The 27,151-nt window shown below is 39.0% G+C and overlaps 1 protein-coding gene across 1 annotated transcript in view; it reads right to left on the reverse strand.

Annotated features, from left to right (window-relative positions):
• Positions 1 to 13,742: 13,742 nt before the first annotated feature.
• Positions 13,743 to 27,151, reverse strand: part of PPARA (peroxisome proliferator activated receptor alpha) — a gene marked incomplete at its 5' end in the record, with an annotated part of 30,128 nt that continues 16,719 nt past the window's right edge. Inside the window, 2 exon segments of the mRNA XM_084634718.1 lie at positions 13,743 to 15,780; positions 21,485 to 21,932. Coding sequence (XP_084490844.1) covers positions 15,533 to 15,780; positions 21,485 to 21,932 — 696 coding nt within the window. The 3' untranslated portion in view covers positions 13,743 to 15,532.

Raw genomic sequence — 27,151 nt, forward strand, 5'->3', positions numbered from 1 at the left:
CTCAGAGGTTGTGTTTTTTTTGTTTGCCCTAAAATGTAGATTTTTGTAATGATGATGATTAGGCAGTTTACTACCAGTACAAGTATTTTCATGACCGTGCTTTAAGTTAGTTTGGATTTAGGTATTCCCATGCCGTGTTTGCAATGCAGGCACTCCAGCACTGGGCTGCTGCTGGAGAACCAGAAAGGGAAGCAGCCAGGCCTGTGGTCACTGACCAGGTTACATGTAATGCAAATATTCAACAGCACAAAGGATGGAAAAAAGGTCAAGAATTTTAGTTTTTCAATTTTCATAAGCTAGGGTGTTAGACATTTTCTTGCAAGTGTTTTTAAAAATACAGGTTTCAGAGTAACAGCCGTGTTAGTCTGTATTCGCAAAAAGAAAAGGAGTACTTGTGGCACCTTAGAGACTAACCAATTTATTTGAGCATAAGCTTTCGTGAGCTACAGCTCACTTCATCGGATGCAGTTTCCACAGTATGCATCCGATGAAGTGAGCTGTAGCTCACGAAAGCTCATGCTCAAATAAATTGGTTAGTCTCTAAGGTGCCACAAGTACTCCTTTTCTTTTTAAAAATACAGGCAATGCTCTCAGCTGGTTTGTCAATATAGTTTGACTGAAGACCATTTACATTAGCTGAGAATCTGGCCCATAACAGTTAACTTGACACTATCACTTCACTAAGGTTATGGTAGGCAAAGAACCTGATGCCTCCTGACTATTTTTCCCCCCCTAAGTTTCTGTTCTGCAGCATGAGATCACAGAGCATATCAGAACAGATATTCATAGAAAAGTATGTTGTCTGGAGGCCATTGTGTCAAGACTATATCTGCTTGCAGAAGTCATCGTGTGGCATTAAACTTGCAATGGAACATATCAGCTGATACTTACAAGACTGCAACCACTTTTCACTCCAACTTCCAATGAGGTGGAAACAGCCTTTGGGTGGGGGAGTGGGAAAGGGTTCCTTCCTGGGTGCAGCGTTTCCTTTACAAATTAGAAAAAGAGAATGCTTTCCAGATCATTTTTTGATCTTGACTGGACAATATGATTTACTTGGAAATAATAAAGTTCAGCCAGTAAACTCTGTCAGATTAACCCTTGCCTGTCTTGGGCAATTAAAGAGAAATTCAAGAGATTTAAATTAGGCTGTGACAGTTTAAACAGTTGAAATGATGGCCTTTATTGATTTTTGCTTTACTTGCATGGGATATTTTATATAAAGTCAATGTGAACTTTAACCTGATTGAAGTTTTTTTATAACAAGTAAATGGTTAATTTGCCAAAATAATTGATTCTTGACTAGAGTTAGCTATACCAGGCGATTTGTTTGAGATCAGTGTTGAATGAATATTTAGAGAGACGGACACAGAGTGCAATATTTTGATCTGCTAGGGCTGCAGATTCATACTACATTGACTAATGTGACTGAGTGCTGGACTACCCACTTATTCATGTAGTGTAAATTAAACAGTTGTCATAACTTTCACTGAGTGCTGACCCAGGCCAGATTTTAGCTAGTGGCCTCGATTAGGGGTTCTCCAGCTTTTTCTTGCGGAGACCCCCACAATATGCTATAAAAATTCCATGGACCACATGTTCCACAGCTACTACTGTTCTGCATATCCAGTAGATGAAAAGCCAGGGCTGGCATTAAGGGGTAGCAAGCAGGGCAATTGCATGCCACAGGGGGTCCTGCAAAGCTAAATTGTTCAGACTTCATCTTCAGCCCTGGGTGGCAGGCCTCAGGCTTCAGCTTTCTGCCCTGGGCCCCAGTAAGTCTAACGCTGGCCCTGCTGTTGGGTTTATTTTGGCAGACTCCCTAAACTTGCAGCCCCCAAGAGGGCCCCAGGCTCCTGGTTGAGAACCACTGGCCTAGAGGTCAAACTCCAGATCTCATTACTGTTCCTCTGAGCCATCTAGTCCCACAGAAAACAGCTTTGATATCTTAACTAAAAGCGTACTAGTCAATTCCACATTGCTTGTGGGAACAGTAGTGTCCAGTCATCCTATAGAAATGTAATTTAGACAGCAGGGTCTTTCTGATCACTACAGTACCTGTGTATTATAATGATATGAGGGTGGCTTCTGCTGTGATAACTATCACTGGTGAATAAATTGCAAGGCTGAAGTCAGGTGGTTACAACAAACAAACACAGAGTCCAAGGGCTACTCTGTGAAACTACTCACAAGAATATGGCTTATAGGATTGGACTCTTAGGTCTCCCACAGTCCTGGAACTGGTTGTGTGTGGACACCTTTGGAGCCATATGGAGTTCCATGGAATGCAGCAGGAACAAAAATGTTTGCTGATAAATTGCAGGAGCAGGACTTATTTACAACTTAGCTTGCAAACTTTTGAGCTATGTGCTTTTTATGGGAAAAAATTGCTTTTGCATAGATTAATAGCACTGCACACTTCTACAGCATCACACAAACAAGATCAAAGAACATACATGCTTTTGCATTATCTACACTTGAGTGTAGGCCAGAACTTAACCTGTTGGATTTCCTTCTTAATGCAATGTTTCCCATGAACATTTTACTAACAGAAAGTGTTCCCATCCAGAAAAAATAGATCTGGGACATTAAACTTACCACAATGTAAAACAGAGCATTTTAAATTTCAGATGTATGTTAAATATCTACCGCCAGAAAAAAAAAGTTTTGAAAATTGTAGCTAATCTTGGGCTGGTAACTGAGTCTCATCTAACACTAAAACTGCAAAAAGCAGAAAGAGATACATGATGGGAGGTAGTAATGTACTTTTGTTTTTAAAAAAATATATATAGTAATTATGTATTGGTGTCTGTCAGCTTATGTGAAAGTGGATGGTAATTTTGTACCAGGAGTCCTTCTAAAAAAAAACCCCCTGAAACAGTAATTAACACAAATTGGTCAGCATTTAAAACAGATGAGGGAAAAGAAAGGCTGCTGTCTTGAATGTAGGCTTCAGAAGCATACACCATCTTAGACATGTTGAAATAATAGTTTTAAACGCTCATGCTCACAGTCAACCCAACCTTCTTAAAGCAATTGTCAGTAGTATCTGGGATAAAAGAGTAATATGAAAATCCCAAAGTTTTTAAACAGAAACGAATTCATCTTCTGGTATACCACATCATTAACAGGTACATTTCATCATTGGCCCTGCACACACAGGTGCAGAGTGTTTTGCACACAGAGCATAGTAAAAAGGGATGAGCTAAACAAGGAAAGTCCAATGCTGCATGAACAAGAATGCTACTATCCACCTGCCAGGTTAGTGCTGGGGTGAGGCCTAAACTGGAGAGCATCATTAAGTGCTGCATTAGCATGAAGATCTAACTTAAGCCCATCTCTTGTCAGATATGTTTTTCATCCACATCACCCCCCTTTCTTTATACTACACTTGAGGAAAAATTTACTAGCACATACAGGCCATCAACCACCACTCATCTCTGCATGGTTGGAGCAGCAGCATGCTTCTCCAGCCTCTTCAGTGCTTTCTCTTCAGCATTTTTCTTTCCTAACTAATAAATGCTCCAACTTTCCCAGGAGTGAACTGATGATCAGGGATCCTAGTTTTTAGTGGAAAAAAAAAATTCAATAAAAACCCCCCATAGAAATCCATGTTTTCCCACAATTAAAATGAAACACTGAACTTCAGTTTCCCTAGCCACTATATACATAGGTATCAGTTGAAAAGTGTTCCAGCTGGAACGCTCACATCACAGGGCATTGTTTCTTTACTGTTGTCAATGGCCCTACTGTTTTAGCCTTTTGTTTCGTTTTTATGTTTAGCGCTTTCCATGTGTTCAAAAATTGTCCACCTTTGAAGGTAATCTACAGCCTTGCCACACACAGTACAGAACAACACATTACCAGCAACGTGAAATTTGTCCTTTGCAAACTCAGTGACACAGTCTTTAGGGGTGATTTTTAAAGTTTTTGGCATCTTTTCCTAACTTTAATTAGTCAGATCTGGAGGCTGAAGTGAAATTCAAGATGCGTTAAAACATGAACACCTATACGCTGTTGCGTAACCTCTGTATGCTGGAAGTAGTTTATTGGAGTATGTTTAGCTATGTAAATTTAAAGCACATTCAAAAAATCAACCACAAGAGGGGGAGGTTGCACACATTGAATAAGACGTGACATTGGTACTTTAACTATTAACTAAATTTTACTGAATGTGTTTGATGATGTAATAGGATATTTAGCACTGAACAAGTGAGCTAGAGCAAAGGTCCAGGCAGATGGGATAATACAGTAACTTGTGATGATATAAACTAGATGTGGGAGAATAATGATTGAAGTTTTTTCTAGTTACAAAATGCAAATGCATTCAAGCAACTGTTCCGGTTATTAGTAATTACTCTCTGGGATATTTCAGGGACTCTCTTCACTGTTATTCCAAAATAGGGGCCTGACCCTGCCAACACTTACTACCCAGCATAAGGCCCGATTCAAACAGTCATCCCTATTCAACAAAGGACTTAAGCACATCCTTAACTTTAAGGATGTGCTTCAGGGTTTAGCTGAACAGGGATGACTAGTATGTAATTAAATGCTTCGCTGAATTGGGGCCATTCTGCTCACTAACACACTAACATAAGTAGTCTCATTCATTTCAGAAGCAGCCTATCACACTTAATCTCCAAGCTTTGGGATAGGATGCATTTTTCTAAATATGCTCTTGATATTCTTTTAAAAACTGCTCTCACAGTGCATAAGTGGTGTTTGTAATAAGCATACCCAGCACGTATTCTTTACATGTTACCATGAGAGATTTAGGCCCCAATCCTGCAAACACTTGTTTGTATGCTCAGCGCCACACCCGTGGCACCACTGAAATCAGTGGGATTACTCACTAAGTGATTTCTGCATATCAGAAGCTTGGAGATGGAAAAACCATTAAGACAAAGCTCTATGACAAATTAAACCAGTTCTATTGTAGTGGTGCAGGATGTTGCAAAGGAACACATTTTTTCCAGCAACACCTATCGGTCTTTATCTGACAAAGCTTCATGAAAGATACTAACCTAAGCCCTGACCCCTGCAAACACTGATGCATGTGAAGAGCTAAGTAAGTAGTCCCACTGAGTTTAAAACAGAACTATTTACCTGTAAAAGTTATTTATGTGTATATAAAAACGTGTTTACAGAATGAGGGACCCAGTTTGGACTTTCAGCTCTTTCTGATAAAGTGCTAGATGTGGTCAGCAGAGGGTGGCAAAGATGTTTGCTTTAAAAATACAGGACACATTTGTGATCACTCTGAATGTGTCTTTTAATCACCAAGAAAATCAAACACCATTCGTGATGCACCACTCATTAAAACCTGTGATCCAATTTTAAAAAATATTTTATTTTTGAACTATTAAGGCAAAACCATAGCTTTAAATTAACCATCTTTACATTCATCAGTCTTACAGTATGACTTTTTAAGCACATACGGTTCTTACAAGTCAGACACAATCACTAATCAGCTCAATCCCTTATTCTTAAAGAGAGAAAAATCAGAATGTAAAGTAAAAATTGAAGTAACTCAACTTACATGTCTGTTTCCAGTCTGTTGATTTTAGAACAAACATTCAGAATCCTTTATTTAGTAATTAAAAAAAATTTCTTGTAGAAGTGCAAAAGACCTCTTAACTGTATCTTTCCCACAAGTCCATATGTTACCAGGGCTTTCCATTCCCTCTTTTAAAACATCACCTGCACTGTTGTGACTAAAAAGTACTAGGGGATTTAACCTGAGTTACTGATACTTTACAGGAAGACAATCACTCAATGACAATTATTTTTGACTCCTCTGCACTTAGCAATATCTGCTACTAATGAGTTTGATACATTTTTCACTACACTTTTGTACATTTAATACAGTAAAAGGCACCCAAGAAAAGTTTGACAGACAACAGGAAACCCTGACATAAAATGTTTTTTATATTTGTGCTGAATTAACCACTTATGACCCCCCACAGGTAAGGATTTTAATTAACGGCAGCATTGACAAAAAAGTGGTCATTTTTTTGTGCCACATTGGATACTATAGGTCATTCTAAAAAATTATAATGAACACCACTATGCAAGTACATTGGTGTGTTACATTAATAAAAAAATCATTCAACAGCTGTTTCTACTCCTGTTTCACTACTTTTAATCTGCAATGTAGATCATTTGAGAAGTCAATAAAACTGATCTTTACTGTTTGACGACATTTCTTTTGTGAAATCAGTAATATTACAACTTTGACTACTTCTCTGTAATTACCAAAGAAATAAATCAAGCCTTAAACACTCTGTTCCACTTCTGCAAGCCAAGGGGAATACTTAATAGCTGTCTGTGGTTCAAGGACATAATGGAATCCTGGCTCATCAGCATGCTCCCCTTACACACTCACCCTGGGGGAATCAACTCCAGGAGTGGGAATGCATGAAAGCCTCTTTCCATGGCATCATTCTTCCCTTTCCCCCTTCAGGTAATGCTGGCTAGTTGAGCATTAGCCACCCTGATTAGTAGAAGCTTCCTGAGTAGAAATGTCAGGGAATACTGGCAGAGTGTGTGTGGGGGGGGGGGGGGAAGAGGGGGGTCAGGGACATGGCATCAAGACTAGTTAATAACCATTCTGCTTTATTAGCGTGGAAAGCAGAAGGCAGTACGAAGTGGTGGGGCCTCAATGAAGGCAGTCCTGGCTTCCATGTGGCAAAATATACCTATGTTATGTAAATATATCAGCGGTATTAAAGTACAGCTATGATGTATTTGAAGTTGACTTGTATACAAATCCAGCAATTTTATTACAGAAATCGTCTTACAAAGCCAAGTTAGGGGAAAAAAACCAAACAACAGATAGTGGCTACTTTTACTGAACTCATATGCAGTCAATTAGGATGCCCCATTTGCTTACTGTCAGTGTTTCAGCTGGTTAACATTGTTCCAAACCCAAGTACTTTAACCTCCGGAAGGTAAACGATAACATTCAGAGTCACCATGTAACTTTTTACAGCAATTATGAGTCAGAATTTTTCAAATGTGTGTAACAATTGGAGCCAACATGCATAGCAAGAGGAGCATATACTCCAAAATGCTTACATTACATTAAATAAATTGGGCCAAATCTTGCAGTCCTTACTCAGGGCCAGTCCTGCTACTAATATTCCTGTGAGTAGTCATTACTTAGGCAAATAGGCCCAATGGGTACAGGCTTCTCACGTTGTTGAGGATTGGGACCTTGGTGTTTACCTTGGCAAATCAGCAAGACTGAAGGATTTGGCCCTGTGTCTTCAGCATTAACTATTCTGTTGCTCCATTACATCTTTCCCTGCAATTGTGATCTGACAGGCAGACAAACTTAAGAAAGGTACAAGAGGCCAGGATTGAAATAGATTCAGAAACTGAAAGAAGCCTTATTAAAACTATTAAACACATTGATATTGCTTAGAAAAGCACCTTGCCCCTGGGATGGTTTTAGTTAACAGGAAACACATCTATTATACAGTTACAGTATAACATGACATAGTTGATGTAGCTCTTCGCAGGTTTTACTTTACTGCTGCCTCAGACCGTTAATCCAGTGCAGAAAAATAGATTACCAAAAACAAAACATAGTATATCTTTTACAAATAAGTTCTTAATAAAAATTTGACACGTCGATGAACACAGAGGACTTGGATGATAACATATCATCTACAATTTTAAAGTTGCACCAACATTATAAGATGTGATATTATGTACTGCAAACAAAACAGCAACAAATATAAATCATGGCTAGAACAATTAGAACATACTGTGTTTGTTCTGGGTGTCATTTTTGAATTCTTCAGAATAAAATTCAACCATTACAAATAATTAACTTAGTGTCTATGGCCTGATCCTGCATCAGGATTTGCTAGAAGAGATCCCTGCAAACATGGAATTCTACCTTAGTCACAGGATGCAGAATCAGGGCCTATATATAGATTGTCTTAGTCTGTATCTAAAGCAGTGGTTTCCCGCCTCCCTGGGGTCCGCAGACTTACACCTAAGGGGACTGCGAAAGGTTGTCTTTACCATAGAACACAGTTTTCATCCTGTGGTCAGTGGACCACCAAGGGTCTGCAGACTATGGCTAAGATTTCCAAAGATGTCCATACCTCCATTTGAAATTTTTTAGGGGTCCGAAAATTAAAAAAAAAAAAAAGGTTGAAAACCACTGATCTAAAATCATAAGGAAAAAAGGAATGTTTCTATAGAAAAATTAATAAATGACTTCCAAGTTATTGCATATTTTAATTATTACTTAGTTTTCATTGTATAGTCAGTTACATATTTTGAAATGTCTAAGAAATCATAGTTCAACCTCAGTGTGTGTGGCACCAAAATTATTTTATATATAAACAAAATCAATAGGACAGCTTTATTCCTGTTAAGCCAAAAATCAACTCACAAAATTTAAGTATAAATTATGAGAGAAATGTAGATCTACAGGAATTATATAAAAACAACCTCTCTCTAGTTTTCCGACTAGGCTTGTAATTAAAACAAAATACTGCAGTGCATGGAAAGATGAAAGTGGTTCTGAAGTCCACCCTATACCTTGGTGAGTTTGAGCCACAAACCTTAATTATGTTAACTAAATATTTTACAGCTACAGCTTATCCTGTGCCAGACTTACTTGTATCAAAAGAGAAATAAAAGGAAGTCCACATTCTACATACAAATATTTTCAAACCTTGTTTACAACTGCAAATAGTCACGCATTGATATGTCCCAAAGTTTTGCACAACACTTGCACAATACAACAATTAGGTGCTCCAAGTGATGCCTCATCAGCCAAATTAGTAATGGAGCAGCTGAACTCTATAAGGAGACTGTCTGAGTAGTATAAGAAGGAAGCAACCAAGAGTGTTCTCTCTCTGGGGAAGGCTTGAGATCTCTACAGGTTAGAAAGGACCCTACATGAGGAAGAGCAGAGGGCAAACACTGAACTGGGGCTTAGAAGTAGTACGCAGAAGCCTGAGGGGAAACTATCAGAGAAGAGAGACAGTAGGAGAAATCCTATTAGCTTTGCAAAGAGAGCTGGTGAGTGCCTCTGGACAGGAAAGGCCTGCAGTCTGAAACTAGTTTCTAGGGGGGGAGCAGGAAGGTGGAAAGTCCTTTGAAAAGGAGTTAGTTTGTGGGGAGGGAATAGTGAACGCAGGCAATTTGGAACAAGAGACTGATAACCCCAGTGTGGATGGGGAACAGCAGCCAATGCTGAGGTGGCAGGGTGGTTCATGACTCTTTCTCGGTAAGAGAAGAACAAGAGTCCAGAGAGACAAACTATTCGCTGAGACTGTTTCTTTGCGTTAGTTTCTGTTTACTTATTGGAATCCTCTGAATGAGGGCTCTAAAATGGTAAAAGTCTGGCTCAGGACTCATTTCCACAGATGGAGTGGAAACTGAGGCAGAGTCCAGGGCAAGGGAGCATGACAGTCCTTTATACAGTTTATGGCAATTAAGTCCACAAACAAATTAATAGCATCTTTAACTTGAGACCTTGCAGCCCTTACTCAAACAAGTATTCACACTGTGGCTAAGGGTTTGCAAAATCAGGCCCATAGTGTTTCACTTAAATAATTTACATTTTTTCTTTAAAGCTTTTGTGGTGTAATTTACTAAAAGTTTGTCTTGCAATTATATTTGTATATTTTACAAATGGAAGTTTAAAGAAACACTATCACATTCAGTTTAAAACAAAAGATAAAACCGAACAATACCAGTCATCTTAGTTCAAACCTCCATACTGTAAATTTAACCATTCACTACCTGAGGGTTAACAAACTTGATTAAACACAGATATTCAAATTTGAATGTGGTTATTAAAATAGCACTAAGGTACAGGCAAGCCTCATATTGTGCCTTTCAATTCAACAAGCCTTAATAAAGAATTATGGCTTTGAATGAAGTACCAATTTTATGACATACTCAACATTTCATTAATTTTATTATAAAAATAGTACAATGACTATTAAGTGCTTTTAAATAACTGCTGATTTTTTTTCTTCTTTAAAAATGTTCAGATAGAAGCTTTGTGACTGAAAATTAAGGGACAAACTTAGCTGAAACGGAAGAGGACTAGAAATAATTTAGGTAGCTACAATGCAATCTTCTCCAACTGCTTTGTCTAAGACTTCTTACCCTAAAGCTGACCATTAGAAATGAAAGACAACATAGAAATGCTAGTTCAGTCTGGGACCTAATTCTAGCAATAAGTAAACCTTCAGAGATTTAGTATTTAAGATAAACAAATACATGTTTAGATGCTTATCTTAACCCCATGAGTCTACAAACTTGTGTTAGAAATCTCATGAGAATGGACTCTGGTACAATTGCTGGTATTTCCTAAATCTGTTTGGGCCAGAAATAGTGCAAACATAAGCTCTTTGGCAGCATTTCAACACTTTAGCAGCTGGCTGGAACCAGAAACCCAAAGGCACAGGAAAATGAAAATTAAGACATTTTTAAATGCCAAAAAAGTTCAGTTTGACTAAATGGAAAACATTCTGGTTGGCTGTCATTTTAATTCTAGTGCATTTAAAATAGAGATGGTGTCCTGAAATTCAGGGATATTTTGGTATCCACAAGTAACTTCATTTGTATTAATGCAGGTTGCATGCACTCACTTTGAAATTAGAATAAAGCTTTGACTAGAATAACCAAATGAATTAAAATTAAGGTTATACAATTTCCCCTAAAACCTGCTGCTAGTCAGATTAATGATGTACCAAACAGGCCAGCAAGTCTGTAATAGTGTTCTCTTTTAAGACAGATCACTTTTTCTTGTATAGAATTGATTTAAAAAGAACAACACAACTAAAGCTTGAATGATTTGACTCCTTTGTGCATGATGAAAGTTACTCAGGAATCTGTTTACAGTTAGTTCAAACTGTAAACTTTCACAAAAGCAGCCATCTTGAAAATCAAATTTGTTAGCGTCTACTGTGATAATCTGTTGAGGTAGCTGAGCTATATCTGTGAAAAACGTAATGCTAAAATAAAGTTCTGTATACTAATACTAAATTTACAGTTGAGACTATTGTTCTGTGACTTGTATTCTAGGAAGGCAGTATAGGTATCTCTGTAGTGCACTCAGTAGAATCTCCCAGAATTTTAGGATCTGTTAACATCTTGTTCAAGTTTCTGTAACCCCTAGACAAATACTTTTTGTACATATATTTTAAATGCTAATTGTAGCTCTTTAAAACTCTTATCAAAATTCAAATAGTTATGGAAACTATCCAAACATTAGTTGGTCTTGAAATGCGACTGCTGTTTTTTCCTATTTAAAAACTTCTAGAAATTCATTCATCAAACATCTACATCAGGAACTTTGCTGATAAACAAAGAGGCTCTGGATGTGTGCCATTGCTACTGTTGTAATCAGGTTCACACCAAGTGTGCTGTTCAGACGGTTACACACATGTGGGTGCTGCATACATCAAGAATACTGAGAGAGATGCCAACTACAGCTGAAGAGACCACCAGTAGGGGTAGCACTATTGGTGTTAAGTTTGAAAATACATGTTGTGATAGCATGCATGTTGATGTACTCAGACACTCGTAGTCATAGCATATACACGTGGAGGTGGGACCGTGTACTGCCTCACCTGGGGAGATGTGGTGTGTACCAAATGTAACTAAACAAGAGCATTAGCGAGGTTAATAGGTTCTGCTCCACCTTTGTACTTGGTATCAGACAAAGTGGCACCAGGAAGACCTAGCGTTTATGAAAGATTGAAGGAAAATGAGATTGTTTCATTCAGCAGATGAGGTGGGAATGGACAAAACAAAAAAAGTCTCGTTAACCACCAGGCAGCAAGGAATTACCTGTTAGGGCTCATAACAGAGCAGGTATTCATAATGGCTGATGGTCAAAGACTTAATTATGGGGACTACTATTAGTCAAACAACTAAAACTGAGTCAGCTGCATCACACCCCCTTACAGGACAAACATTCTGAGGGTTTGAGTTTTGAGGAACAAATGCTTAAATCTATGCTTTATAAACAGTAGTAACTCCATATGCATATCACCTACCTGCCGAGGCAATTCTAGCATTGCATTGAAGTCTGTCTCTCTCTGAAAAGTGCTGTCCTTGCTCAACCATCCAGGCAACAAAACATCACATTTTATCCCAAATGGCAAAACCAAAAATTCATCATTCACTGTAATAGTTATTCATTCTGGGACAAACCCTACCTCCCTCTCAACGGAAGCACAGCAACTTAGTCAGTGGAATCACTGTGATTCTTCTGTACCGTGTGCATTCTGGACAGCACTGAACTTGACTCCACACTGGCTTCCTCCAAAGCAGTGCAGACTAGTGGCTGGTGGTAGGAATGGTGAGGGATGGGCAAGGGTATAGCCAGTCTGACAATGATTATGTGGTTCCACCAGTCTAATCACCTACATGGAGAAAAGTAAGTGTAATGGGTGCTGCTCAATAGGGTAAAAATGTTGCCCTCCCTGACTCCCATGGACCTTTCCCTGAGCAATGTTTGTTTATTTAAGGTCTGTGCAGAGGTCCAGAATTTGGACCTATATGAAAGTTGGAAACAAACAGGGAGAGTGTACAGGAAATGAAATGAACCCAGAACAAGTCTGAAATAAATTTCCAGAAGGACAGATAACAATAATAGGAAGTTGAAGTATTTTAACAGATCCAGAGCATTCAGGTCCATATTTAACTTGAGAACTCAAATACTGGCAACTCTTACGACTTCATTATGAGTTTTGCAATATTTGATTTTATTTAATCACTTCTTTCTTGAAGATGGGGCTTTATGTGAGAATCTCAGCCTTCACTTAGGTTCCTAGCCCTCATTCTTGGAGTAAAGTTTGAAATTGTGACCTAAAAGCCCCTAAAGCTCAGAAACTAAAAGACCACCCTCGCCCCCCAGAATCCAAGATATTATATATCTTATAGTTTTTAAGCCAACCTCATAATTTTTTGGCATCTGACTCATGATTTTTGAACTTTTGCAACTGGCAATGGGCATTTCTAGTAGCAGAAAGTACCACTGCTGAAATCCTCTCATTTTTCTGAAGAGACACCATGTACTGCCATAATACATAAAAGGAGATCATTTCTCAATTCACTAATTTTTTGATAAAACATGAAAATCTATTCGCTAATTGAATAGATAAGGCAGATGTACTATATCCATACTTTTGACTGTGGAAAGAAAAAATGGTGGATGGGAAAGGTAGTATGCATGTCATCATTTTGTGTGCATGCACTCTTTACTTTTTCCCTCCCCCAGACACACACTCCAGTTTGAGCTGTGTGTGCCTGAGAGGTTACATAAGCACAGAAACTGCAATAGATTCCAAACACACTGATGGAAGTATAGATAATTTGTTTTTAACACTTGTAATGTGTAAGTTGAAAAAAATCACTCTAATCATCTTATAATATGTAAGGCTCAAATGACCAAAAGCCTAACTGTACCAACAAGTCTCTAGCAGAAACAAGTTCAATGATAAAAACAGAGATCACGGTTCTGTGTTCTGGGATTCATCAAACCTTACACCCAAGTTGATTCTGTTAGTGAAGGGTTATGATTCTGAAGCCTTGAAACCATGCTGCAATAAAGCAGACATGAAAACTGACCCTTTTCTGCCACAGAAATTATTACTATGAAAGTATTACTAAAATTGGCTGTCAAGATCATTGTTTTAACACCCAATAAAAAAAGATCAATAGAGAAACTGTCAGGGTAAAAAGGAAAAGAAAGGTAAGAGCAGAAAGAGACCGTCTTTAATAAATATTTTAAATGTTACTCCCAAAAGAAACTCATGGCTAGCAGTTGTTTTCATTCTTTATACAGTAGTCTGCAAAGTGGCAGGATGGAGTTTCATGTCTATTATGTTTCAATAATTTTCAGATTAAATGTGCTCAGTTTACTGTACCATGATTGTTCTAACTGCCAGTCCCGCAGACAACATGGACATAAACTAAAGCTGTGTTATTCTGGTTTACATCACCAGTAAGTAGTACACCGTGGCTCAGATTCTGCCCTCAATTACATGAAACTATTTTCTCCAAGCTGTGCCCCCTTCCTTTACAACTGTGCAATCAGTGTCTACAAATTCTGCTTTCTGTACATGTTGCCTCCAGTGGGGTAGAGTAAAAGGAGGGCAGAATATAGTGCATTTAGAATTTAGTTAATAGTTCTGTTGACAATGTGTAAGGAGGAACAGAAGGCGGTTCACTAAGGTTTGAGGGGCTAATATAAGCAAAGAATGTAAAATAATATTTTTTCAGAACAGTAAATATGTAACACTTTGAAAACATATTGGTTGAAGATCTGTTAAGAATAAAGGTGCCATGTTTGTACAATCATTTTTCAGAGTAGACCACCACCTGAAGCTATTGTATTCTGACAATCTGGAATTCAGCTTCCTTGGGGCAAGAATCAGACTTCTGGGAGACTCCCCAAGTCCTGCTAATTCAAAATGGCATTTTAAAGTAAAAATTTCATCTTAAGCTATTAAGACTTCTCCAAGATGCACACAATATACTCCACCCAAAAGGGACTTTCCCCTAGTTTCATTAGAACACTTTTGAAAAAGCATTCCCCCACTGTAAAGTATAATTCACTAACAAGCATCTTGCTAAGGTATCTTTTCCATAGTTTATAGAGTAGTACAGTTTAAGGCCAGAAAGGACCACTAGATCAACTAGTCTGACCTCCTGTATATCAGAGGATACCAGCATCACCCAGGACCCACACACTGATACTTTGGTTGGTCTAATTTTGGTCATTGGATATTACATCCCATGGGATACTAGAAGGGATCAAGGTGCACCTAAGTGCCTCAGGCTCCCGCAATGGCAGGGAAGCAATTATGTGAGTTACACCATGATAATCCTTTAACTTTTTAAAAAAAGACTTTTCAAAAGGCTAATCCTAAATTTACTTTAGTAGTACTATTTCTCCCATAATTCAGACAGCAACAAAGTACGTATCTTTCAAATAAATATACCTGTGCATGTATAGTTATACCCAGCCACTTGATACATCTAGCCTGACTCTTGTTTGAGAAAAAAATTGAAAGTGCTAGTTGGTTCTCAATAATGAACATGAAAGTATTTAAACCAAGAGTACATAATCTCTAGAAGATAGTGCATGTATCTTGAACAAATTTTGCCCTATTTGGTAAATTAATGCTCAACGACTAGCCCGATACAGAATATAATTTTGATCAATCAAGGTCTGTTTGTTAGTTAACAGATTCAGATTTGTTAAACATCTACTTGTTCAGTACATATACATTCTTGCTAACCCTCAAATTTCAAATTAACCAAAGCTTCTTATGAGCAAATTCATGAGCACTATGTAATTTCTCTAAAGTACTTAAAGAACCCACGACAAAAGAAGCATGACATTCCAGTTACCTACAATTTAGATTTTTTATGTTCTTGAATTAAGCACAGCCGATAACTGTACAAAGTAATTTTTCTCCAATCTATTATTAATATTGCTCTTGGCTTTAAATACTGTGGAAAAAATTACAAAAAAGCCTTAATACATATCGCTGTAGATTTCTTGTAATAAAGGATGCAAGAGTGCATCAGATTCAGTCTTTTTGATTATCTGAACAAGTTGAGCATGCTCTGTGACAAGCTGTCGGAGGTCCGCCATTTTCTGGAGGAGTTTTGGGAAGAGGAAGATGTCATCAGGATGGTTGTTTTGCAAGTGAAGTTTTAGTACATGCACAATGCCCTCCTGCATCTTTTCAATGTATTCTACATTTACAAGACCAGGGCGATCTGTTCTCAAAACAAACAAAAGAATACACGTCATATAATCTTACCATTGTTCATATTTTATCTGCATGTAAGGCCTGCTCCAGAGGCCCACTGAAGACAATGAGATTATTCCAATCGACACCAGTGATTTTGGATCAGGCCCAAAGTAAAATCTTGTCATCAGTGAACTTCTGAAATACAACTGAATAGCTATGGAATACTCTGTCAGGAGTACTGGTACAGACTAACTTTATTAAATAAAATAAATAAATAGGTCCTCATGACTTTTGCCAATGTTATTTCAAGATGGGCTGAAGAGAGAATTCTCTACGTGACTCACAAACCCTCTGCTATAGTACAGTGGATATGTCTAGCCTGGATATCTGATTTTATGTTCTCTATATGAAGGTTGTGGGGTCTCCAATCCCAATCAGAAGGATAAATACGATTAAGCATTTGGGTGTTTTTAGTAAACTCTTTGGAACAGGGAAGATTTTTTACTATGTTACTACAGTGCCAAACACAATGAGTCACCAATCTGGATTGGTACTTGATAGATATTACCATCATGCAATTAATCATAGAGGAGGCTGGCAACACCATTTATTATTATTAAGATTATGAGACACTTCTCATTATCAGATCATGTTTTCAGTTGCTTGTAACTTTGACAAATATGTGGGCTGAAATTTTCCATGCCAGGTGTGCGCCTCGGGCTAGAACTTCAGCTGTTTCCAAGTATGAGGCTGGGAAAAACATATATGTTGTCCATGCTAAAAAAAAAAAAATCTTTTATTTGGAAAGATATAGCACACCTGTACTTTGGAACAGGGATTTCAAATTTGGCAAATGAAAGGGAGGCCTTTGTTTTAGGATGTGGGAGAAGGGGAGATGGATCTGATGAGTAGCATTGGTACACAGGGACTACTGGGACTGTCTGGGCAAACAGACTTGGACAAGGTGCCTCGGAGTGGGAGGATGACAATGAAATTGGACAAGGAGCCTGGGTAGGGAAATTTGAACTAGGAGCATCAACTGGAGGCTGTGGTGGGGGAAAGAGACAGATTAGATGAAGAGCTGGTAGAAGTGGGGGGGGGGGGAAGACGGGAACTGGGTATGGATGTTGAAGTTGACTGGGACTGGGGTGGTGAGTCCAGAAGGGCAAGACTACCACTTGCTTGGCAACGATACGCCTCAAGAGTGAAGATGACTGGCTAGGAGAGGACAGGAATGGGACAAGGAGTCAGGGATGGGTGTAAGCATTATGATTAGGCTTGGAAAGATCAGATTTATCAGGAAATTTGGATTTCACTATACACACACGAAACAAAAAGTGTTTCCATTGATAATAATCCAGGCATGCATAGAGTAAGAAAAATGCTGCCTGAGAACTTAAGAGTTTGATTTAAGGATATTTATTTTGTATATTTTGACATGTGATGTTGACAATTTGTGTTTTAACTAGACCTGTCAATTAATAGCAGTTAACTCACTCAATTAACTAAAAATATTAACGGATTAAAAAAATTGCAATTAATTGCACTGTTAAACAATAGAATACCAATTGAAATTTATTAAATATTTTTGGATGTTTTTCTACATTTTCAAATATATTGATTTCTATTACAACACAGAATACAAAGTGTACAGTGCTCACTTTATATTATTTTTTATTACAAATATTTGCACTGTAAAAATGATAAACAAAATAGTATTTTTCAATTCACCTCATACAAATACTGTAGTGCAATCTCTTCATTGTGAAAGTGTAACTTACAAATGTCGATTTTTTTTGGTTACATAACTGCACTCAAAAACAAAACAGTGTAAAATTTTAGAGCCTACAAGTCCACTCAGTCCCACTTCTTGTTCAGCCAATCGCTAAGACAAACAAGTTTGTTTACATTTACGAGAGATACTGTTGACTGCTTCTGATTTACAATGTCACCAGAAAGTGAGAACAGGTCTTTGTATGACACTTTTGTAGCCAGCATTGCAATGTATTTACATGCCAGATATGTTAAACATTCATATGTCCCTTCAGCCACCATTCCAGAGGACATACTTCCATGCTGACGATGCTCGTTTAAAAAAAAATGCGTTAATTAAATTTGGGACTGAACTCCTTGGGGTAGAATTGTATGTCTCCTGTTCTGTTTTACCCTCATTCTGCCATATATTTAATGTTATAGCAGTCTCGGATGATGACCCAACATACGTTCGTGTTAAGAATACTTTCACGGCAGATTTGACAAAATGCAAAGAAGGTACCAATGTTAGATTTCTAAGTATAGATACAGCACTCGACCCAAGGTTTAAGAATCTGAAGTCCCTTCCAAAATCTGAGAGGGCTGAGATGTGGAGATTGCTTTCAGATGTCTTAAAAGTGCAACCCTCCGAGGAGGAAACTACAGAACCCGAACCTCCAAAAGAGAAAATCAACCTTCTGCTGGTGGCATCTGACTCAGATGATAAAAATGAACATGTGTCGGTCCGCTCTGCTTTGGATTGTTATCGAGCAGAACCTGTCATCAGCATGGACGCATGTCCCCTGGAATGGTGGTTGAAGCATGAAGGGACATATGAATCTTTAGTGCATCTGGCACATAAATATCTTGTGATGCCGGCTACAATAGTGCCATGTGAACGCCTGTTCTCACTTTTGAGTGACATTGTAAACAAGATGCGGGCAGCATTATCTCCTACAAATTGTTTGTCTGAGCGACTGGCTGAAATAGGACTAAGTGGACTTGTAGGTTCTAAAGTTTTACACTGTTTTATTTTTAAATGCAGTTATTTTTTGTACATAATTCTACATTTGTAAGTTCAACTTTCATTAGAAAGAAATTGCACTACAGTATTTGTATTAGGTGAATTGAAATATACTATTTCTTTTGCTTTTTACAATTCGAATATTTGTAATCAAAAATATCAAGTGAGCACTGTACACTTTGTATTTTGTGTTGTAATTGAAATTAATATATTTGAAAATGTAAGGAACATCCAAAATATTTAAGTAAATGGTATTCTCTTATTGTTTAACAGTGCGATTAATCGTGATTTTTTTAATTGCGTGATTAATTGTGATTAATTTTTTTAATCACTTGACAGCCCTAGTTTTAACCATTATAAATCTGTAACTTTTTGACTCTACGTCTACTGTCATTAAATAATTATTGCCTGCTCCTGCAGTCTCCCACAACTATGAAAATTGAAAGTGATAAAATAGAAAAAAAATACATCAATATTATCCATTGAAATTATATATAAAAATAGAATTCTGCCAAGCCTAATTACGATATAGTCTTTACTTACATGATCACATCTCCCTCCCCTCACTCTCCTCCCCCCAGGACTCCCTCATTCAGTGCATTGGGTGGCTGGTGCTCACTTAATGAGCAGCTATTTAATATTTTGTTTTCTCCTTTTTGTTCTGTGTGTGGCACCAGGCTTTATTTACTGCCCACTATGCATACCCTGCCCTGAAGATAGAATTATTAATTTCTTCATGAACTTTTCTGTGGCACTCATCACCATAGTATCCGAGTATCTCACAGTCATTAATACATTTATTTTCACAACACCCTGTGAGATATGGGGATATTATTATCCACATTTTACAGATGAGGACTGAGGCACACAGAGATTACAGTCAAAAGTATCCACTAATTTTGGGTGCCCAAATTTCAGACACCTAGGCCCTGATTGTTAAGTGTAGCTAGAATTATAGAGTGTTTATTATATTCACAGCACAGCTTCCTTTTACTTCAATTGCAACTGTAAGTGCTCAGTTCTTCTGCAAATCAGACCCCAGGGTCTCAGGTCAGGCACCCAGAACATGAGGCGCACACACAATTAGTGACCACCTTCTATCTCATTCACTACACACCTTCAAACTTCTGTAACAAATAAAGCAGGGCTCCTGCTCTCCTTTGCTACACAGCCCTGCTGCATCTCCAAAGCACTATCCTGTGCACTGAATGAGGCAGGGGTCCTGTGAAAAAAAATACCCATGTGATCATGTATTAAAAACTGGATCGTATTAATATGCAGAAGAGGGCTGAAATAGAGTTGCACAGGCATGGACAATTCCAGCATTTTCTAACTTTTGAGTGCTTGAGTTTACAACCTTAAATAATGTTCTTTTAACAGTTTGTGTGCAGTAAAAAATAATATTCACAAGGTATACTGGGCCTTTTGTCTTATAGTAAATCATGATGGGGGGGGTGATGTTTGTGGATTGTACTTAGAGGGTATCAGGTCATAAGCTGCGGTACCTTGATGACAGTAAGAAGTTGGGATGTTGGGGCAGAGGTTTTTGGTCTGCACATGAAATAAAAGATGGAAGATATAGCTTGGGCAGGTGGCTTATATGTAGTGAAGGAATTGGTGCAGTATGTTAAGTATGGGACAGTACAGTGGGATATATGCCTCATTTTGTGAATACTGGGAGAAGAGGTGAAAGGCTGTCCTGTTAATATGGGTGGATAAGGATCCAGAGCTGCAAGGGTAGAGTCTGGAGCACCTTGACTGTGTATTTCCAAATGTTTGTGAGGAGTTTTAAAGTGAAACCTTAACTCTGTTTTTTTCCATTCTGTTTATTTTAAATTACATTCTTTTAAGCCCCCCAAGTTATTAAATTTAGAGTGTAAACAATGTTGGGCAGTGGTTTGTTTGAGGTCGTCTGTCAATCATCTAGAACAGTGGTTCTCAATCTTTCTAGATACAGTACCCCTTTCAGGAGCATGATGTGTCTTGCATACCCCAAGTTTCACCTCACTTAAAAACTACTTACAAAATCAGGCAAAATATACAAAAAAGTGTCACAGCACACTATTACTTGAAAAATTGTTTACTTTCTCATTTTTATCATATAATTATAAAATAAATCAACAGGAATATAAATATTGTACTTACAACATTTCAGTGTACTGTATGTAGAGCACTATAAACAAGTAATTATCTGTATAAAATTTTAGTTTGTACTGGCTTTGCTAGTGCTTTCTATATAGCCTGTTGTAAAACTAAGCAAATATCCATATGAGTTGATGTACTCCCTTGAAGACCTCTGCGTACCCCTGGTTGAGAACCACTGATCTAGCACAACTTTAAGCACTGTAACATAGAAAGTATTTATAATCTTAACTCAAATTTAAGAATGCTATTTTCTGGAAATAAACATTAAAATTAAGGTCACAATCCTGCAATATGAAATGCCTGGGCAGAATGCTGTGGCTGCACAAAACCCTTTGATTTCAATGTGGGTCCACTCACATGTACCAAAGAGCAACATCAAAGCCATAATTTTATTGGCCTCTAAGGATGAGATTAAAAGAAACAGGAATATCTAACTCCACTATCAGCCCCATATTGTATTTCCCCACCTTTTTCAGAGTTTAGAAATATTTCTTCATGCCCAACCCTATTCCTCAAGGAAGGGATACTCTTCACATCCCACTTTTAAAACTAGAAAGCCCCAAGGCACCAATCCAACAACGTGTTGTAAATGGGCAGACCCCTGTGCAATACATTGCAGGATTAAGGCCTTAATGAGTATTTATCTTATACCAAACATAATTTAACATGAGACAAACATTGTTAGTGACAGAACTGAATGGTCATAATTCCATAAATTACAACGAAATATACTTTTCCATTTTTAATTACTAAACGATGGGAGTGAAATCATAAATATTACTTCAAAGAACAGATATTTATCTCTTACCTCCACAGCAAATGATAGCAGCCACAAAAAGCGAAATGTCACTATCATCCAGCTCCAGTGCATTGAATTTCATTGCAAAATCAAACTTCGGCTCCATAATATCACAAAATGGTTTTCTTAGGCTTTTCAGGAACTCCCGAGTTATAAAGCCGTTTCCATAGGCTACTAGCATCCCATCTTTGTTCATTACAGAAGCTAGCATGGCAAAAATGGCTTCATAAACTCCATATTTCAACAGAGTCACTTGATCATTCAAATCAAGATTTGAGAAGCCAGGGATAGATTTGGCAAATTCAGTAAGTTCTGTTACAGTCTCTACAGATGTACACTGGCAACAATGGAAGATTCGAACTTCTGCTTCCTTGTTCTGGATTCCATTGGCTACCAGTTTTGCCACGAGAGTCTTCTCTGCCATACACAGTGTTTCCATGTCATGTATAACAAATGGCTACAGAGAAAGGTACCAATTAATCCATTTACAAAATAAATATTTTGAGGACTATTTAATTCCCCACACTGATCAGTCTTCAGCCATTAAAAGGATAAGGACCAGATTACTACTTCTTATTTGGCACTTATGCAGATGGCATCCTGTGATGATTTGAGAAATCTATCTACAGAGCTTACGAATTCTGGTTGCAATGGTCAAGTTGTTCTTATGAAAAACACTATCATGGAATGTCTCTATGTCAATGTGTATCCGCCACTGCTGATGAACCTATCAGCACAACTCTCCCAGGCCTGGTCTAAATTTAAAACTTAGGATGACATAGCTATGGCACTCAGGGGTGTGAAAAATCCACACTGTTGAGTGCCATAGTTATACCAACCTAACCTTTGATGTAGATGCAGCTGGGTTGAAGGAATCCCTCTGTTGCTCTAGCTACCATTGCTCTGGGAATGGAATTCCTAGAGTGATGGAAAAATGCCTTCTGTCAGTGTAGCCTGCCACACTATAGCTATACCACTATAGCACAGCCATGGCCCCAGGCTAGAAACAATGGAAAGCAGTTAACATTAATGACTGTGCTCTGACTGGTCAATACGTATACTAAGGAGGTTGGCTGGAGCCGGGACAAGTCACTTCCTCCAGCTCTTCTATAAGGAGTAAAGGGCTTGGAGAATGTAAAATTACCAGCAGCAGGACACAAGAACCAGGGACTACTGGTGGGACATATGAACTTGAGGGACTTACAGAGCCATCTAGAAAGCTTTGGGCTAGAGACGGGGGGATAAGTTTGGGCATGCTTTCATAGTGGGAGCAAGGGGATTTAGCTATGTGAACAACCAAGGTTAGAGAAAGCAAGCTCTATAAATCAGAAGTCAAGCCATGAGCTGCAGCAGGAGGATCTTGGACATCCCTAGGGTATCCAAATCCCAGTTCAAAGAATTCTCTGTAGTGATGAGAAGTGTTGCAGGGAAATGTGTGGAGGAGGTATTATTTTAATATAGACCTGTGTATATCTTAAGTGGTTACGTAAAGAGCAGTGGCAGTTTAGAATTCTTCACAAAGTCAGTCCACACGTGTGTTATGTGTTGCACCTCTCAAGCGCTCTTAAAAAGAGTTAACCTGTGAACCTAAAACGCCCACATGGCTACAGTTCCTTGGAGACCGTGTTAAAGTTATGAAAAGTTTGAGGGTAACTAGTGGTCCGCCAGGGGCTGGCCAGTTGGACTACAAGGTCTGTTGTCAGGAGGAGGTGCTAGACAAAGGGTCTGTACTACAAGAGTGTGTCTGGGACCCCCAGATAAGGGCAGTGCATGATCTCTATTCAGGCTCTGATGGCTTAAAGCACATGGAATCTAGTTGCTGCTCCTCACAGCAGTCTGGTGAACAGTCAAGAGGGGGCATTTGACTAGATCTGTGACACATCCCATTCACCTCAGTGGGATATTAGCTATGTAAGCGCTAAGGACTGTGGAATTTGACTATGAGGAATTCATTCAGTCATTTAAACATAGGTTGACACTTCACATATTTACGCAGTCCGCTTACAACTATCAGTGGAATTGGACTTTTGTATTGTTCTTGTAGTTCACTATTGAATTATTTATTTTAAGTTATATCTGTGCAACTGATCTTCTGCAGGAGCTCTAGCCATTATTCTTATTTAAGAAGGTTAGTGTTGGATTGTTATTACTGATAATGATTTTCAGGACACTAGAACAGTGTCTCACAAAGTAATAAAAATATTCAGCACTTAGCAAGAACTTTCTCCATGAATGAGGATGCTCTAAGTAAAGAAATCTGTGTAGTGCAAACTGAGGAGATGATTCCTTCAAAAATTAATTAAAAGCCACAATTTCTTAAAAGAGTGATCAGAGTTCAGGAAAATGATAACCAGACTATAAAGCCTCAAAATATTTTTGAAGAGCAAGAATTAGAAAAAAGGGCTAGCCATTAAAAAAAACTAGGTTTATGAAATGAATGAAGTTGACACCAGTTATAAATCTGGTTCCTTAAGTTAATCAAAGTATTTCCCATCTAAGGTAAGTAAACCATAGGGTGAAGTCCTTATTCAGTTCTCCTTCAGGCAAAACTCTCCTTGTAGTCAGTGAGTTTTGCTGGAGTAAGGACTTCAAGATTTAACAGAGTGAAAAGGTTAATCTCTATTTAGATAACTAATATATTTCTTAGGAGTCAGTGATATTTCACTGGTACTTGTCCATCTTTGATCTGCTTATGGTAGCTACATTCTGCACCATTTCAGTACTTCTAAATATTATTAACATAACTTCATGGGGGGCAAACAAAACATCCAAGTTTCTAAACCATTTAAAAGGTTTAACCTATTTTTTAAATACTGTGGGTCATTAAAGTTTAACACCTTTTCAGTATAAAATGCTGTTCTTTCAAGGTGGGGGGCGGGGGGAGAAGTTTATTGCCAAATCCATCTTGGGACCCTAAGTTAATATTGCTACCTTGTCTCTAGGTAAAAGAGCTTGTAATTTCTGAAAATGAACTACAGTTGTGCCAAGAAGAAATGGTTACTCACCCTGTGCAGTAACTCTAGTTCTTCGAGATGTTTGTCCTTATGTGTGCTCCACTTCAGGTTCGCTAGTGTTCCCTGCGCTTTGGACTGGAAATTTCTGTGTTCGTCAGTCTTGTGCCCAGTGCAGTTGTTACATAGCACTGCATGGGCAAACTGCCCTCTGTGCCTTCTCTACTGCAGAGCCCCATCGCTGAGAACTCTGAAGCAGAGGGGACGGAGGGCAGGTAGTGGAGCACCCATAGGGGAACACATCTTGAAGAACCACAATTACTGCACAGGGGGAGTAACCATTCCTCCTCCTTCTTCAAGTAGCCTCCCCACGGGTGCTCTACGTGACTATGGAGCAGTGCCATCTAAGGTGGAAGAGGCTTCGGAGCTGAGTCCAATACAGTGGAAAATACAGTCGAGCTGAACACAGTATCAGAGGTGGAGTCGTGAGTTATTGCGTAGTGTTGGGAGAATGTACAGATGGATGCCCTAATAGTGGCTCTACAGATGTTGATGATTGGTAGGTTTTAGAAGAAGACCATGGAAGTGGCAACAGAGCTTGTAGAATGAGCGTGAAAGTGAAGGTGGCTGAATGTTACAAGACTGGTAACGAGTTAATGCAGTCTGATATCCACTTGGAAAGTCTCTGGTTAGAGACTGCTGACCCTTTTGATCTGTCTGCTATCGAGATGAATAACTTGTTGATCTTTCTGAAGGGCTTTGTTCTGTCTAGACAAAATCCAGGGTATGCAGCAGTGTGTCCTGGGAATTCAGATGCGATTTGGGGTAGAAGACAAGCAAATGAATGGGCTGATAGAGATGGAACTCAAAAGAGAGCTTAGGTAAGAATGTGAAGTGGGGCCGCAGTGTGACCTTGTCCTTAAAACACTGTGAAGGGGGAATATGCCATTAGGGCCTCTATTTCTCCAACCCATTGCACTGTCAGGGATGCCATCTTCATTGCAAATGGAGCAGTGAGCAGGTAGCCAGAGGTTTAAAGGGCAGTCTTGTGAGGCATTTGAGGACCAGACTGAGGTCCGATACTGGGGTAGGGAACTGAACCGGAAGATAAAAGATTTCTCTTCCCATCCCTCCAAGGAATCTTGCTGTGGTCGGGTGGGTAAAGACGAAATAGCCCTCTGATGGGTGGTGAAAAGCCATGATGGCTGACAGGGAGACTCTTATGGAGCTCATCAATAGACCCGTGGTTTTCAGAGCTAGGGTGTAGTCTAGTATATCCAGAAGCGATGTAGTCATTGGTGAAAGCTGCCCGTGGTCAGACCAACTGGCAAGCCACATCCATTTTTCAGAATACATGTAGTAAGTAGATTGTTTCCTACTGTGTAATATCACTCTTTTTATGTCCTCTGAGCAGGCTGCCTCTAATCGCATGAGCCACCAACAGCTATGCTTTGAGACCAAGCATCGTGACATTGGGATGAAAAAAATCTTCCTGCACTCTTACGAGACGAGATGGGGAGTGATGCAGAGAGGGATCAGAGGGCAAACAGATAGCTGTATCAGGCAAGAAAACCATGTTTGCCTGGGCCAAGTTGGACCTATTAGAATTACTCTGGCTCTGTTTTGAGCATAACTTTGGCTATTAGGAGAGTTGGCAGGAGTGCATACAGTAGGGTTGACATCCACTGAGGGTGAAAAGTGTCCCCTATGGATTGGTGACCCAATCTGCCCCTTGAGCAGAAGTGGCAAACAAGTCTATCTGGGGGGTACCGCACTGACAGAATCTGTGGTGTAATATGTTGGAGTCTATTTCTCACTTGTCTTGGAAGAAGTGTCTGCTGAGTGAGTCTGCCTTCACATTCTGAATGCCAACGTGATAGTGAGCTTGTTTCATATGCACCAGTTCCAGAGTCTGATGTCTTGGTGCAAAAGGAAGAGGATCTTGCTCCTCCTTTCAGCAGCCAATTGTCCTGGTAAGAGAATACTTTCCTGCATAACTACCATCAACATGACCTTCAAAAAGACCCTTGAGGCGGATGATAAGCCAAAGGGGAGCAATCAGTATTGATAATGGTCCTGGCCAACAATAAAATGGATAAACCATTTGTGGGATGGGTGGATAGTGATGTGGAAATATGAATCTTGAAAGTAGAGGGCTGAGAACCAATTCCTTGCTCTAATGGAATTATCACTGTAAGCATCACTATTTTGAACTTCTGTGCCTTCACAGAGGTGTTGAGTAGTTTCAGGTCTAGGATGGGTCTCCAACCTCCACTCTTTTTTGGTACCAGGAAATACTTTAATAAAGTCCCTTCCCTCTGTGCTATATGGAAACTGGTTCTATAGCCCCCATATATAAGAGTGTGTCTATATCTTGAAGCATGCTGTCGTGAGAAGGGTCCCTGAAGAGGGATGGGGAGCATGGTTCATTGGTGGAAGTGAGGCAAAGTGGGTTGTGGAGACCCACTTGTCTGTAGTGATAGACTCCCTGGCTCTACTTAAGTGGCGAAGGCAGTCGCAGAAGGGAGGAAGGCTGGTGAACCAGTGAAGCTGAAGAGGATGAGAATGGTAGTTCCTTGTAAGCTGTGCAGCAGGCTATAAAGGGCCACGCAGGCAGGGAGAAGAGCCCTTCCCCAGCCCAAGCCCGCCAGAGCTGCCAGGGAGAGGAGCCTGACCCCAGCTAAGCCCAGCCCAGCCAGAGCTGCCATAGGCTGGGAGAGGAGCC

The sequence above is a fragment of the Lepidochelys olivacea genome (genome assembly GCF_965140295.1).
Source record: "Lepidochelys olivacea isolate rLepOli2 genome assembly, chromosome: 1".
Lineage (NCBI taxonomy): Eukaryota > Metazoa > Chordata > Testudines > Cheloniidae > Lepidochelys > Lepidochelys olivacea.